Source organism: Hippopotamus amphibius, chromosome 5 (assembly GCF_030028045.1).
Source record: "Hippopotamus amphibius kiboko isolate mHipAmp2 chromosome 5, mHipAmp2.hap2, whole genome shotgun sequence".
Classification (NCBI taxonomy): Eukaryota; Metazoa; Chordata; class Mammalia; order Artiodactyla; family Hippopotamidae; genus Hippopotamus; species Hippopotamus amphibius.
In genome coordinates this window covers 165,991,991-166,008,500 of record NC_080190.1, presented here as the reverse complement: position 1 = coordinate 166,008,500, position 16,510 = coordinate 165,991,991, and the positions used below count along the sequence as shown (strand labels likewise).

General features: G+C 47.3%; 1 protein-coding gene across 2 annotated transcripts in view; it reads right to left on the bottom strand.

The window, feature by feature from the left end:
- The window catches only part of TG (thyroglobulin), a 238,538-nt gene that overhangs the window by 164,439 nt on the left and 57,589 nt on the right, over window positions 1–16,510 (bottom strand). For both annotated transcript variants that reach the window (XM_057735105.1, XM_057735107.1), the window contains 4 exons: window positions 16,251–16,367; window positions 15,396–15,511; window positions 11,727–11,835; window positions 5,797–5,988 (listed from right to left, as the gene is read on the bottom strand). In XM_057735105.1, coding sequence (XP_057591088.1) covers window positions 5,797–5,988; window positions 11,727–11,835; window positions 15,396–15,511; window positions 16,251–16,367 — 534 coding nt within the window. The remainder of the gene's footprint in view (window positions 1–5,796; window positions 5,989–11,726; window positions 11,836–15,395; window positions 15,512–16,250; window positions 16,368–16,510) is intronic.

Sequence of the window (16,510 nt, the reverse complement as noted above, 5' to 3'; positions counted from 1 at the left end):
CTCTCATTCTCATACACACACATACATAGGAAATCAATCTTGAAGGAGCTCAGGAAGCAGTATTTGGATTCAAACTAAGGGATTATTAGGGATAAGGGGGGGAATAAATTGGGAGATTGGGACTGACATATACACACTACTATATATAAAATAGGTAACCAATAAGGACCTGCTGTATAGCACAGGGAACTCTACTCTGTAATGGCCTATATGCGAAAAGAATGTAAAAAAAAAGAAAAAAATGTGAGTACATGTATATATATAACTGACTCACTTTGCTGTACACCTGAAACTAACACAACATTGTAAATCAACTACACTCCAATAAAAATTTTAAAAGAAAGTAAGAAACTATTGAAAACCAAGAGCCATGCACTCACGGCACGAGCTTCCCTGTTAGGAAATGAGCTCCTTGTCTCTGGATGTATCCCAGCCCACGCTGTGCACCCACATCCCCAGAGGCATAGAGAGAACTCCATTCCTAGATTTGGTAGTTGGAAAAGATTGGACTATTTTGTCCTGAATCTATGTTCTAACTGTGAATTTTTAAAAAGCTGCCCTAGTATTATGACAATTTAGTAGCAGAAAGACCTACCCTCAAGCCAATTGAACTTGAGAGTGATTTTAGTTAGATAAATAAAGGTAACTCAAATGTTCTGGATGCCTATGGTAAGTGCTTTAAGAATATTAATCCCCTTGGGCTTCCCTGGTGGTGCAGTGGTTAGGGATCCGCCTACCAATGCAGGGGACACGGGTTCGAGTCCTGGCTCGGGAAGATCCCACATGCTGTGGAGCAACTAAGCCCATGCACCACAACTACTGAGCCTACGTGGCACAGCTGCTGAAGCCGGCGCACCTGGAGGCTGTGCTCCACAACAAGAGAAGCCACTGCAATGAGAAGCCCATGCACTGTGACAAAAAGTACCCCCCACTCGCCACAACTAGAGGAAGCCCGTGTGCAGCAATGAAGACCCAACATAGCCAGTAAATAAAAATAAATAAATTTATAAAAGAAAGAATATTAATCCCCTTAATTTTTATTGACATTATCATCCCCATCTCACGGATGAGGAAACTGAGCCTCGTGTAAGTTAAGCACATTGCTCAGATTTATTGAGATCTAGAAATTAAATAATTCATGTATTATTTGGAAATACATAACCCCTGTTAGGTAGTATAGTTGTTCAGATTTTCCTGGAAAAAAAGAAAAAAAAAAGAAAAGAAAAAGGAAATTACCACTCCACAGCTCCTACTCCCTTCCTTATCCTAATGTAGGCCTAAATCCAGATACGTTTTAAACTTCTTGCACCAAAATTTCCGCAAAGTAGATGATTCACGGATGTCTGGTTTACGAAACTGACATTTTTTTCTCCCCTGTCCCACTTTGAACCTGAGTAGTTAAAACTCACCATCATCAGTATCAGCAGCAGCATCTCTGCGGTAAGAAGTCACCTTAGAGACCCACGAACTCCGTGGCTCTCAAACCAGGGTGCTTGGCCCGATTATATCAAAATCGCAGAGTCACAGGCCTTCCCTGGTGGCGCAGTGGGTGAGAATCCGCCTGCCAATGCAGGGGACACGGGTTCCATCCCTGCTCCAGGAAAATCCCACATGCCGCAGAGCACCTAAGCCCGTGCGCCATAACTACTGAGCCTGAGCTTTAGAGCCTGTGAGCCACAACTATTGAGCCCATGTGCTGCAACTACTGAAGCCCACGCACCTACAGCCCGTGCTCCACAATAAGAGAAGCCACGGCAATGAGGAGCCCGCACGCACCACACTAAAAAGAAAGCACGCGCACAGCAGAAAAAGACCCAACACAGCCAATAAAATAAATAAATTAATAAATAAATAAATAAAAATAAAAAATAAAAAAAAAAATCACAGTCACAGAGAGAGCTTTGAAAATGCTCGTTCCTCGGCACCAACCACACGGGTTCTGACTTGACAGGTCGAGTGTGTGGCGTTTGGGAAGTAGTCCTGTGAGCAGCACCTCAGGTGATCTCAGCCCAAAGCCAGATCCCAGAATCCCTGAGCTGGTGAGGCCACATTATTTCACAGGTGGGGCAGTGGAGGCACGGAAGAGGAGGCTGGTTTGTGTGACTGAGCAGAACTAGAGGAAGGACCAGTGGGCAGCGATGCCTCACCCGGCCTGGCCGGAGCCGGAGCCGGAGTGCAAGGCAGCAGGGGTGCGTAAGAGCCTGTTGAGAGCCCAGAGGAAGCCTGAGCTCTGCGGCTGCCCCTCTCACAAGCCAAAGAAAGACTCGTGGACTTAAGCAAGAGGCTGGGCATGTTTTCCCTCCGGCTCTCAGATCTGAGAAGATCTCAGAAGAGAAACGCAGGCAGCTTTCTTCTTTAACTAATGCTCAAGTGTCGATGAGAACTCCGAGTGTCTGAGAGGGGGGCGCCAGCTGGAGATTAGAAGCCACTTTGCTGGTCACGTGCGCCAGCTTCAATTACCCTCCCGGGAGCCTCGGGCCACACAAGTGCCCCCGAACCCCACTTCGAAGTGGCCTCAACTCCTTGTTGAGTTACAAGCAGGCTCATGAAATGTAGGTCCAGAAGCCTCATGAATTTTCACTAATAATTATCAGTGGAAACAAAGTCATTTCAGGGTTGGAGGGGGCTGCAGCCTTTCAGGGGAGGAGGGGACAAGGGAGGAGGGAGGCTCTACCAGGCATTAAATGCCTTTCCAGACTGCAGTAAAAGGATGCAGCGGGATCCTGTCCCTGGTCATCAGCAGATGCAGCCAAAGCCTCACAAGTTAAAATTCCAGGTCTGCCCATCAGACAAGGCTGGGAAAAACATCTGCTTGATGTTTGATGTGCGTCTCCAAGAAAAGCTTAACTTGCAGTCTTGCGAGGGGCTTGTTCGGATCGACATAATTCACAGATCACGGGTTACACAGGGAGGGGAAGACAGGCCAGCTGCTAGCCAGAAATGTCATGGAAAAAAAGGATTGTGTGGGCTTACTGCTCCAAGGAACAAAGTAATTATTCCATATGTGATCCTAAGGAAAATGAAGTCAACCTTTCCAACTTAAAAAATCCTATGGTCTGGAGAGTAATTGAACATCTGGGGAAATTGTGGTGCCCTCAGTAAAGACATTTCCATTAAAGAAGGCAGAAGGCATCTTGGATTTGAATTGCAGTGTTTGTAAATATAGGCTCACATAAAGCATACACAGACGCGCCTCAGAGCTATTGTGGGTCCAGTCCCAGACCACCATGATAAAGTGAATATTGCAACAAAGTGAGTCATGTGGATTTTTTGATTTCCCCATACATATAGAAGTCATGTTCATGCTATGCTGTTGTCTACTAAATGTGCAATAACATTACATCTAAAAAAAGTACATACTGTAATGTAAAATTATCTTGCTGCTAAATTTTACCAACCATCATCTGAGCCTTCAGTGACTCATAACCTTTTTACAACAGTAACATCAAAGATCTCTGATCACAGACCACCATAACCAGTGTAATAATAATGAAAGAGTTGGACGTATTTTGAGAATTACCAAAATGTGACACAGAGACACAAGTGAGTAAATGCTGCTGGAAAAATGGCACCAATAGAGTCGCTGGATGCAGGGTTGCCACAAAGCTTCAAAGTGTAGAAAACACAGCATCTGTGAAGCACAATAAAGTGAAGTACAACAAAACGAGGTGCCTGTGTACATGTGCGTGTGTGTCTGTGTACATGTGTGTGTACAATGTCTATTGTTTTTGTTTATCTAAACACTAACATGAATGTGCATCAAATAACCATAAAGCATTTAACCTAGAAGGAATTTTAGGATTCAACTTAACTCCAATCTACCTTCCTGCCCTGGCTCCTTTGATCTCCAACTAAACATTCTCACAATAGCCTCTGTGGACCCCTGCAGGCTGACCTCAGTATTTTTCAGGAGTCACTTTGTTTGAAAACACTACAGCGTTCAAAACTGTTGACAACTTCCTTCATCTTTCAACCATCTCTGGCCTGGTTTCCGTGACCTGCCGCTCTCCTGGGTCCCTCCTCTCTGTCCTCCACGCAGATCCTCCATCAGTTATGCAGACACTTCCGAGGTATCAGCTCCATCCTCCTCTATCTTCTCACCCAACACCTCCTCCCCAGGAAATCCACCTGCACCCACACCTCTGCTACCACCTCAACGCTGGCTGTTGGCACATTTCCATCTCCCACTCTGACTCCCCCTCTGAGCTCTGGATTTTCGTACCCAAAAGCTCAGCCCACATTTTGTGAATGTCTTAAAGCCACACCGTACTTAGCATATACCCCAAATGGACTCATGGCCTTCACAAATCTCCCTTTCCCATCACCAGATCTGACACCTATCTTCCATTACTCACTGTACAACTGTCCCACCAGGTGACCAAGCTAGACAGCCAACAGTGTCTACCTCTGAGTCTGGAGGGAATGATGTGTAGATGCTGGAGTTGATCATAGCCCTGGGTCTGTAGACTGATAAGTCCAATGTCATGGCTGATATTCTCCAAAATACATAGTCTTCCCAGGGACACCCACTCTGACCAGACTCTTTCCTCTCCTGTCATCTAAGTACTACCTATCCCACAAAGCCTGACCCAAGAAAACCCTCCCTGATCCCCAAGACCCCTTGGCTTCTCCCTCCTCTTTACTCAAGTCTCCTACAGTCTCAGACATTCATGTCACCTTGTATATCGAGCCTGGTGCACAGTGGAGCTCCACACACACTTGCTGGATGACAGCACAGATAGGCAAGTGAAGGTCATGGTCCTTCCACGGTACCCTTGCCTCCCCAGTTACACGCTAAGCTCCTTTCATCTACTCCCAATACCTAGAACAGTGGATTGCACTTAAAGTTTATAGTTGACCGTAAGTGAGGGTCATAAAAAGATATATGACCGCTTCCATTTTTTTTCATCTTCAGAATTCTCCCCAAGCTGAAGCTGCCCATCATGCCGTTGATTACAGTTAAGCCCCTCTGTCACTAAATTAATAGCATACCCGGAGCCAAACCCAAGTTCAGCATTTTGCACCCAGTATCTTTACAAAAAGCAGCCAAATAGGAATTATCATCTCTCTTTCATGCATAAGGAACCTACAACTTAGTTTAAGCAACTTATTCAAGTCTGCACAGCCAGAAAATGATAGCGTGATGACTAGAACCCAGGTCTGTCTGACCTACGCCCCTCTCAACCACTAGGCCACATAGCCAAGCACATGGATTGATTTTTGTAAACAGAAGTCCAGCCCCACTGGACTGGGGGGGACAATTGAAAATTCCAGTCCTATGAGTCACAGGACCTGGCATGCACTAAGCACTCAATAAATAATCACGGAATGAATGATCATGGATGATGGGAATGAACGAACACTTTTTAACCAAATGTGGGGGGTCCAGGCTTTGGAGGTGGCAGTGAGACACTGTTAAAGATACACCTGAGCTTAAATCTCAGCTCCACCACTACGAGCCTGTGTCATGAGCTGAGTGATTAGGAGCAACTAGTTTAAATTCTCTGAGCCTCAATTTCTTGGTTTGTGAAAATGGAGCTCACAATACCTCCCCTGAAGGCAGCAGCAAGGAAAAACGTGGTATTACCATGCGAAGTGGCCAACACGGTATGTGACCTATTGGAAGGGTCATAATAGTCCCCAAGTTTGTGAATATCACCTTCTAAGTGAGTGTGGCTGCTTCCCACGGCATTCTCCGTGTTGGGCATCCTGTCTTCTGCAATCCCACGCCTTCCCCAAACTTTGTAGATCACCAGCTATGGAAGAGGGAGGCCCCGGTCCTCACTGTCACGTTACCTCCTTGGACCTGCGTGAGGATGAAGCCATCACAACAGGTATCACGGTCACAGGCGAGAAGACAGAAGAGATGCACCTCGGTCAGGCTGGCTCCTGAGGCTGAGAAGGCAACAGGGCTGTACATTCCGGAGAGCACACTGTGGAAACCAGTTGGTTCGAAGCTTTTCTGGCCTGTTGTGGGGAACTCTTGGCCTGGGGAAAAGGCAGGGAAAAAAATCTTTTGAGGATCTGAAAACAACGCAGAGTTGAGCAGAGTGTGCTGGTCACATGACTTTGGACCCTCTGACCGCACCAGGTACAGGGTGCAGTCCAGCGAGATGCTCTCTGTGCCATGAAACTCCTGGGCCTTCCGTCGGTGCACTGCACAGACCCCACGAAAGCTGGGACCCCAAACCAGCAGACCTGGCCAAATGCCCACCACACCTTTGAGGGTCTGAAGGGGAGGCGTGGGGAATGGGCATCTATTATGATTTTTATTATTACCTGCAAATATATATTCAGCTGTAACTATACACACAGACACCAGGCCAGGGGCTTCACCTGGACAATCTCATTTCATGTTCACTGCCCTTGAGTGCGGCTGAGGCTGCTCTGCTATCAAGCGCGTTTCTGTAACGCAGAGCAGTTTGAATGCAAGGTGCGATGCTGAGGGTGCACTGGTTGATCTGCAGTGTCCCCAGTGTGTCACTGCCTTGTGCCACCAAACCTCAGGCGAGTGCAACACAGACGCATGCAGCTGAAGGCAGCAAGCTGCAGAGACTCGGGACCGCAACTTGACCAGCACCCTGTGCACTTCCTCTTGTCTCAGACTAGCCAGCAGCTCTGTCTTCAAAGTCAGGACTGCAATTTTCCCTGCTCTTTGTGCGTCTGGCCCACATTTGCACAGCTCAGCATCCTCAACCCTCCCCCTCCCCCTCCCCCATCAGGCTACCCTGCCCTTCACATGTACTATAGCATTTCTTTTTGAGCCATTCAATATGTCTTTTTAAAAAAGTTTTGCTAGCATTTTACATAGGATTGTTGCTGTTTTTGTCAGTCTTCTGGCTAGAAGTGGCATGCTTTGGGTTTTGCCTGTCCCTAACTCTGGTTTTCCCACAAGCCCTGTTATTTTTAGAGCATCCTTTTGCAAATATGTGATTTTTCAGGCATATATATGTATATACACACATACATATATATACACACACACATATGTCTTTCACTACATGTATCTTTCACTATAGCCAAAATGTCTGTTCTATTATTATATCTACTTTACATTTGAGGAAAGAGAGCCCTAACAAGTGAACAGGACTTCCCTGGTGGTGCATTGTTAAGAACCTGCCTGACAATTCAGGGGACATGGATTTGAGTCCCAGGCCGGGAAGATCCCACATGCCACAGCGCAACTAAGCCCGTGCGCCACAACTACTGAGCCCACGAGCTGCAACTACTGAAGCCTACATGCCTAGAGCCCATGCTCCACAACAAGAGAAGCCACTGCAATGAGAAGCCCGTGCACCACAAGGAAGAGTAGCCCCCGCTCACCACAACTAGAGAAAGCCTGTGCGTAGCAACGAAGACCCAACACAGCCAAAAGTAAATAAATAAATAATAACATAAATGTTTAAAAACAAACAAGTGAATAGTCTGGCCTAGGTTTACACAGCTGGTGATGGCAGAAAGAACACCAGAGCCTAGGCTTTTGGTCACCCTGACCTCCCAGTAGCCGAGCAGTCACCAGGTCTTAACCAACACACGCACCTAAAGGTGGTGGAGGCCTTACAGCGTGGGACCAAGAATGCAAGCCTCAGAACCAGATGGAGTGCAGATCCCCGCAGCACCCCTGGCAAGTGAGTTCTTAGGTCCTCAGAGCCTCAGCTTTCCCTTCTGTAACCAGGGATGCTGGTATGTAATCCTCAAGGATGTTGAGCAGATGAACATATAGACTGGAACTTAAAAGTCTGAGCAATGAGCCTGGCCCTTAACTGATGCTTGGTAGATATATTATAGGTCTTCAAAAGCCAGCATCTTCTCCCTCCAAGCATTGGCTCACACAGCAGGCTCTGCCTGACTGTGCTCTAACTGTACCAGGCGAAGCCCTCGCCCATTCTTCACCAAAGTCCAGCTTGACTTAAAGGGCCCACCTCCCAGCTTTATATGATTAGAATCCTTCTCCCTCCCTTGACCTCTCTTACACTCTGTGTGTGCCTCTACTAAGGCTCTGTCATCCTTCACCCGACAGTTAAGCCACTTGAGACAGTGACTGCTCCCCCACCAGCCGTGACTCCCTGGACCCAGTTCCAGCTGTCAGAGGCAGGAATCACGAACCATGTGTGACTACTCGAAGATCAATTTCAGTTCATCAGAGTTCATGTTGCAATAGCCACATTTCAAGTGCTCAGTGGCGACACGTGGCTACTGGCTGTCATTTTGGACAGCACAGATTGATTGAGCTCTTCCATCCCTGCAGAAAGTTCTACTGCACAGTGCTGCCCGGGGAAGGTAGGGCCACGTCTCAGCTCACTGGGCATCCTGCAGAGAGGACCACCTGCCCTGAGATCTGGGCACAGCGGGCTCCTCCTTGTCCTCAGTTCCAACATCCCCTTCTCTGAAGTTCCTTCCCTGAGCACCCAAAGCAGCTCTTGTTCATTTTTCTTTTCTTTTTTAAATTGCCATAAAATATACTAACAAACAATTTACCATTTTAACCATTTTTAAGTGTACAGTTCAGAGGCGTTAAGTACATTCATGATATTGGGCGCCATCACCCATCCACCTCCAGAACTTTTCATCCTCCCAACTGAAACCCTGTCCCCATCGAACACTAACTCCCCATTGCCCCCTCCCCCAGCCCCGAGTAACCACTGTTCCACTTTCTTCTCCATGCATTTGGCTCTTTTAGGTAGCCCATGTCCATCTTAATACTAATGTCCTGTTTCATTTTCATCAAAGCACTTATCACCTGGGACTTCTCTGGTGGCACAGTGGTTAAGAATCCGCCTGCCAAGACGGGGGACACAGGTTCGATCCCTGGTCGAGGAAGATCCCACATGCCGAGGAGCAAGTAAGCCCACGCGCCACAGCTACTGAAGGCTGCATGCCTAGAGCCCAAGCTCCGCAACAAGTGAAGTCACCGCAGTGAGAAGCCTGCACACTGCAATGAAGAGTAGCCCCTACTCGCTGCAACTAGAGAAACCCTGCATGCAGCAACGAAGACCCAACACAGACAATAAATAAATACACAAATAAATTTATTTATTTTTAAAAAAAGCACTTATCACCCTACGAAGTGCTCTTATTGCTGGACCAATTCCCCTATCGATCAGAGATTCTGTCTGTTGTGATCACAGCTACATCCACAGCGCCTGCCAAAGTGCATAACCTACCACGGCGCTCGGTAAACGTGTATGGGATGTGTGGTGCTGGCCTCGCCCACACGGTGGTCGAGTCCTAGGCAATGGAGCAGGTCTGGGATGTGGGGCCTGAAGTCCTGGGTCCACCTGGATGCAGTGTAACAAGATGTTTCCTGTTTCTAGGCTTCACCTATGAAATGAAGGCCAGACAATCTCCAAGGAAACTTCAGGCCCTGACTTCCTTCGATTCTGAAAAATCACATGGCTCCTCCTCCACAGTCAAGGCCACAGACTTTAAGTGGGTGTGGACAGTGGATGGCCCTGAAGTATGGACCAACCTGTCCTATCTTCCAGGTCACTGAAGCTCAGGCATGTGGATGGACGTGCTGACTACCTACTGGGTGCCAAGGACTGTGCAGGAGACTTTCAGAACCATGTCCTCTCCTGCTCAGCTGTGGTATTTTATTCCCACCTTACAGAAATTAAAATAAAAAAGTCATTCCTGATCAAAGATAGAACTAGTAATTTGGGGCAGGGAGGGGGGTGTCTAAAGCCAGATCCAGTTTACCCCAACCTCCCTTCTCTTTTCATTACAACAAAATCCAGAATGGCCAGGTCTGTGCATTTTCTGCTTGAAAAAATAAAAGGCAAAACAAAACCAAAAAAAAAAAAAAGGCAAAAAACAGTGTTGCCCTTGATTTAATTTGGCAGCAAAGAAGCTTCACAATTTCCCTTGCAATTTTCAGATGAAGAGGGGAAAAAAAAATAACAAACACTGAAAAAAAGAAATACAGTTGCATTTTTTAAAAAATGTGATAAAAGGCCAAAGCAGGGTTTTAAAGAACATTTTTGAGAGGGGTTACTTGTTTTATTTTGGTTTTCCTTTTCAGAAAATAATCTTTGTGTTCTGTCATTTTTCAAAATGGGTAGTAAAAATAATTGGAATAAACACCGGGGCAGAAATTCTCAAACCCTGGCCAGAGATCAGAGAAAACCCAGCACTGCCGGACTCTGTTCTCCCAGGGGAGCTCTCACTTAAGACAGGATGGAGGTATCAGGCAAAAGAAGGACCAGAGACAAAAGGACACAGACGCTTATCCCTGTCGTGGGCTGAGCCTGCTACCGAGGTCAGCTGAGGCACTGGGCTGGGCTGAGACATCCTCTCCACCACTGCCAGCAGCTCGCAGCACAAGTTTGAAGCTGCTGGGAGCCGGGCCGCCTGCCTGGAGCTACAGACCTAAGGGAGTGACATGCCTGCCACCTTCATTGCAACCCCCCGGTCCTCGCTCAGGCCCCCTGGCCTGTCTTCCGGTCCACAGCCGTAGCCTCGGGTCCCTGGGAAACCGTTAGCTAGAGTGAAAAGGATCAATCATAGAAGCCTCCTCCTGCACTTGCTCTTTACCGCAAGCCACACGCTGTTTTAAAAGCATCGCATCATTCGAAAAGCATTCCAACATTCCCACCTTCCAACCACCTTAGCTCACCTGTGACTCCTAATTGACTAATAGAATCGCAGCGGCCTACAATGTCAAGGAACCTGTCCAAGAGGACACAGCTCGTCGTGGCAGAGCTGGGGCCGACCCACCAGGCGGGCTCCAGGCCCCTCCCCTTTTACCGTGGGAAGCAAGGCTGGAAGAGCAGTAACGAGCGAAGGCATCACAGTTTGCAGGCAGAGCCTAGCTGTGGTCCAGGGCTCAGGACCCTGCACTGCTGTCCACTCTCTTGGTCCCAATAAATAGGGCAGAAGCGTGCAGGCCGTAGGATTCTTGGGAGAGACTCACTGCTTCTCCCACACATGCTACAGTGACCAAACGTGTCTCCCTGTCCCCCTCTGTGAGGCCATGCAGAGGAATAAGACACACTTAGGTTAATTAGCAATATGACCTTGGGCCACACTCCTAATCTCTCTGAGCCTCAGTTTCCTCAGCTGTAAAACAGGGATTATGAGCCCATGTTCACCTTCCTTCAAGAATCTCTGTGAGGGTGGAATGAAAGGATGTCTGGCAAAGTGAGCTATAAACTATAAAATACGAGACACCATCGCTCCTCAAAGCGCAGTCCAGGGACCCTGAGAGGTTATTTGAAAGGCAGAATCGTAGCCTTCCCCTGATTTATGGACTTGGCATCTGCAGTGTTACCCGCCCCCAAGTAACATGCATGTGCACTTCAGCGGGGGAGGTCCTGAGTGCAGGGGGGAGGGACAAGAGCTTGGAGGTCTGGGCTGCTTGTGAGACAGTCTGACAGCTTCCAGGGAGGGTGGACAGGAAAGGGAGAGGGGAGTGACGGTCTGTGAGATGCAAGGCCAGGACAGGCAGCTGCAGGGAGCCCAGGGCCCACAGCCCTGCTGCAGAGGCCCCCACATCACAGGCAGCCGTGCGAGATTGCACGGGCCACACGGTGTGGAGTCAGCTGGCCTCTGCCCACTGCCTTTGTGTCTGCTCTGCGACTGAGTCCCTCACCTGCAGGGTGGGCCTCCCTGTCCGTTGGGCTGGGGGCAGGGTGACTCCTGTCTGAATGTCCCCTGTGGGAAAGCAGCTCGGGACACTGGTCAAGTTAAGCCACTGGGGCCCCAAGCCATCCAGCTCATCCACCTACCCTTTTTCAGATACACAGCCAGAGAGTCTCCAGCCCCGCTCCTCACTTTCACTTGGCACGCAAGACTTCCAAAGCTGGTGGCCTTGGAGGTCCCCAATGCATCTTCATCCTGGACATGGAAAGAGGCTGAATTATCATCCTGTGATATTTCACATTTAAATTCAACAAACGTTTATCAAACTCTAACCAAAGCTAGGCATGGGAGCTACAAAGATAAATAAGAGAAGATTCCCGCTCGTTAGTTTTTCTTCATCTCTTGGTACACATAGACAGATAAGCAGTAAACTCCAGCCGAGAGTGTTAGCAGCAAAGACACATGTAATAAAAGAGGAGATAATTACCACTGAAGGAGGAGTGGTTCACTCTACTGAAAAAGGGGAGCTAGAAAATTTTCCCAGAAAAAGTGAATCCTGGTGGGTTTTGACATATAAGTAAGAGTTTGTTGGGTGGAAACAAGAGAAGGTAGATTGTAAGCAGAGGAGATGGCAGAGATGGAGACCTGGAATCCCATGGGTGTTTTGATTAATTAGGTCCAGTGGTACTCAGGGATCGTCAGTTATGGGGGAGTGGGGAGAGAGAGAGAGAGAGGCAGGGGCCAGCTCATGGAAGACCTTGTTTGGCACACAGCTTGTATGCAGTGAGGATAGGAGGTCAGCCTTCTAAAGATCTTGCCACTCTCACTTCTCTCTGATCTCTGTTTCCAGGGCTCTTGCTGTGTGGGTGTCATAAGATAAATCTGTATCGATTTGTGTCTTGTTTCTAGTATTTTGCCCTCCCCCTCACAAAGTTGCCCAACTTTGAGATTCCCAGTTCAATTGTGGGAATTCAGGGAGAGCAGAAGCTAAAACAAAGTCTATTTGAAGGCAACAGCTCTCCTTGCTTTTTAGAAAAAACCCGAACTCACTGACCGGATGATGGTTTAGGGAGGAAAGAAGGATGTCCGAGGGGGAAAGATTCCTGCAGACTGAGAAGGACCATAGTTTTGGGTCCCAGATTATAGGAGCCCTGGTACCATCTGCGGTCAGGCTTTGCTAGGAGTGGGTGGGGGTAACCCAAAGCACGGGGCTCCTGCCTGAGCAAGAGTCCCTTCCCGACCCTGAGCCTGGCCCCGACCAGTGGCGCCAAGGAGCCCAAAGTCAGCCCCTGGGACTGTGGCCTCAGCGCTGGGCTGTGTGGACCCGTCACGCATGATCTAAGGCACCGCAGGGCCCTGGGTCCCGGAGAGAAGACTTACTAAGGGTTGAGATGGAATCCCCGCCAACCTGATGTGTGGATGACACACTAACGGCAAAGGTGACACCTATGATAAATGTCATCGAGCATTTCCTCTGCAGCAGAAACTGTCCTGTGGGCTTTTCCATGTGTGACTTTACAACAGTCCTGCGATATGGGTGCCGTTACTACTGCACATTTATGGGGGCTCTGGGGAACCAGGCGGGGATGGGACTTGAACCCAGGCAGCCCAGCTCCAGAATCCACCGCTAACTAGTCTCCCTGTAAGACAGTGTCTCTCATGGGCTGAGGGGTTGAAGTTAAGAGTTCATTCCTTTTTTGCCTTTTTTTAAAAAAATGAAATGTATTTCTTGTAGGGTAAAATCCACACTTCCTGAGCAAGCAGATGTCAGCAGAGGATCAGATGATCAATAATCTAAGACGTTTGCTCACAGAAATGCCAGGTGCTTAGTAAGTGCTCCGCAAATGTCGGCTCTTTTTGTTCATATTAATTCTATAAGCTGGTTCTGATCCCTTAGGGAGACAGAAGGAGTAGACTTTCTTTAAATTAGGGATTCCCAAGGATTTTTTTTTTTTGGAATATCTGTTTTTCTAAGAATACATTATAGATATTCAATACACACACCCACCCACACATATATATGTATATACACATTTTTTGCATTCAGATCCTTAAGATGCTTAATTAATACAGAATTTTTGGTCTTTTAGAATTTTTTAAGGATATAAAAATTCTGTGGTGAGATGAGATAAAAAGCTCAATTCACATAATACAGTAATCTAACAGTATGTTAAAATTCTCTTTATCAGTATTATTATAAAATGAGTCGATTCAAACGTATAAATTTAGAGATTAAAACAAACCCTCATATCTCTATCACCTTCAGATTCCCAAGGACTTGACAGTCACCTAGGGAACCACTCTCATTGACAGCTGTGATTCTCAGACCACAAGAGGACTCAAGAGAGGTCTGGACAGAGGTGTCCCATTAGCAGAATCACTCACGGTGGACCAGCCAAGATGCAGGAGCAGTACCTGGATCCTTAGAGCAAATGACCTGGCTGGTCTGCACTGTCCCAGGGCAGAAGGGGTGACACCAAGACCACGGGCTCAGTTCTGGCCCTAATGTGTTATTGGTGGTGAGTGCTTGCTGAGTGTCACACGCCTGTGAGCCCAGCCTCCCTCCCCCATCCCACCCTCTTTTCCCCCTGATGTATCTTAAAGCAGGTCTGAATCATGAGAGTGAAAACAAGTAAAGGCACAGTCATCCTCCTCAAAATGCTTTAAACTCTAAGAAGCGAACATGTCCTTAACAGTCTACTGTGTGTATTGAGTTAGTCTCTCGGGTCCTCACCAGACTTCATCTTACAGATGAGGAGACTGAGGTTAAGGAAACTGCACATGGTAAACAGCCCCCAAATGACAAGGTGGTGATTCAAGACCCCTCCCTGCTCTTCTCAAGATCCTGCAGCTCCAGGCCCCAGCTTGAGCCCTAAAATTCAGGGGTCCACCTTCCATGCTGTTTCTGGGCTGTGGCTTATGAAAAAGCACTCACACACAGGCACTGGTACCTGGTGCTGATGCAAAACTGCTAACTAATCTATATGCCCTTAAGTGTGAGATAAATGAGGTCCATCCACAGAACAGATTAGTATGTCGCCATTAAAAAGAACAAGGTTCATTTTTTAGATACAGAAAGATAAATATCATGTGAGAAAATCAAGGTAGAAAAGAATATGTATTGTAAAATATTAGCATGTAAACAAAAATGCTGTTATGTAATAAACATATATAAACACACAGAAATGTTCTGGAAGGATCCATAAGAAATGGAGGAGAAAGATGGAGATTTGCATGTGGTTAGGAGTTAGAAAGTTAGGAGAATATCTTTTTACTGCATACCTTTCTGTCCTAATTCATGGTAACAATGAAATTGCTGATACCCTACCAGCTTAGACTTACAGAAATAGCAATTTCATGTGGTTCTAACTAATATTTAGCTTTTTCCCCTTTTTAAGCCATAATCATGTTTTACTTCTACAATGGGAAGGAATGCTGGGGTCCGGGAGTCAGAGAGACAGGCGGTATTCTGGGCTCTGGACAATGTCCCAGCATGTCCAGTGGCCCAGCTGCCCAACAAGATAAGCGGGCGGGGAATAGAAGGAGGGGGCTCATCACTGAAATCCTCCTCTGATGCATCTGTCAGGACATGATGCTGCTCAGATGAACAGTCCCTACATCAGCTTCATCCTGAACCATCACTGGTCCACTGCAGCTTCGACTTCCCGAAGTCTCATCATTGTGAAGAAATGGAGGTAATGTGGGACCAGCTACTGACAATCTCATCCCATCGCCCGACTGGAGTGGTGTCGATGTGATCAGGGCTTGTCTGATGTAGGATGGACAAGAGGCAGAACCGCAACGCTGAGACTCACCCGACCAGAAGTTGTGCAGGCGATGTTGTCACTTGTCCACGCATAGAAATTGCAGGAGACTTCTGACCCTGCCGTGGACACCGCGAGGAAGCTGCAGGCCTCGTCCAGTGCACAGTCTGCAAGCGCCATGGGACAGTCACCCACCTGTCCCTCAGGAGATGCTGGGGACAGACAGACACATACCCCTACTCCCTGCCCCCCAAACACACGCAAACACACACACTCACTGTAACGTGGGTCACAATGACTATTCCTGGAGGACTGGGGGATTATGAGATAATGCTTGTAAAGACAGATGCCCAGTAAGTGGCAGTTGTTATTACCCATCTCTGCCCTCACCATTGAAATAGACAGATGCATCTCCTGACCTGGACAAAATGCGTTACAAGGAACAAGTGTCCTTCAGTTCTGCTCCCTAACACTTGGCAGAGCCGCGTTCCTGGTAGACGGCAGATGCTGTATAAGCTTGGAATGGAAATTATGAGTTGGATGTACATTTTGGGAATCAATTGATTTACAAAGTATTTTTTAAAGCTTTTTTTTTTTTTTTTATGTGGACCATTTTTTTAAGTCTTTATTGAATTTGTTACAATATTACTTCTGTTTTATGTTTTGGGCTCTTGGCCACAAGGTCTGTGGGATCCTAGCTCCCTGATCAGGGATCAAACCCTCACCCCCTGCATTGGAAGGCAAAGTCTTAACCACTGCACCACCAGGGAAGTCCCCTTACAAAGTATTTTTGAGAAAGTATATCTGATTGTCATTTCAAGGATTGTACTTGGCATGTCTTGCAAGACCAGTATAGCGTATTCCTACGGCACTACCCAGGTGCCTGGCCTCCCCACTATCCCTCACCTGCCAAGCACTGTGTCAGTGAGGATTCAGCACTGGGAACTTCGGACCTGACCACTACAGCAATGTCGACATTGAAGATCACCTTAGATTCTGGAAGCTTCTCAAATTTCCGCATCACTGAAAGGAAAGCAGATCTGTGAAATTTCACTCTGAAGAGTCTAGGGCCTCTGCAGAGAGGCCAAAAAGAGTTTTAGGTCAAGAAATCATTTCCTACTCACAACCCTTGGTCACACAGGTGTTCTAAAAAGAGAAATTCCCTT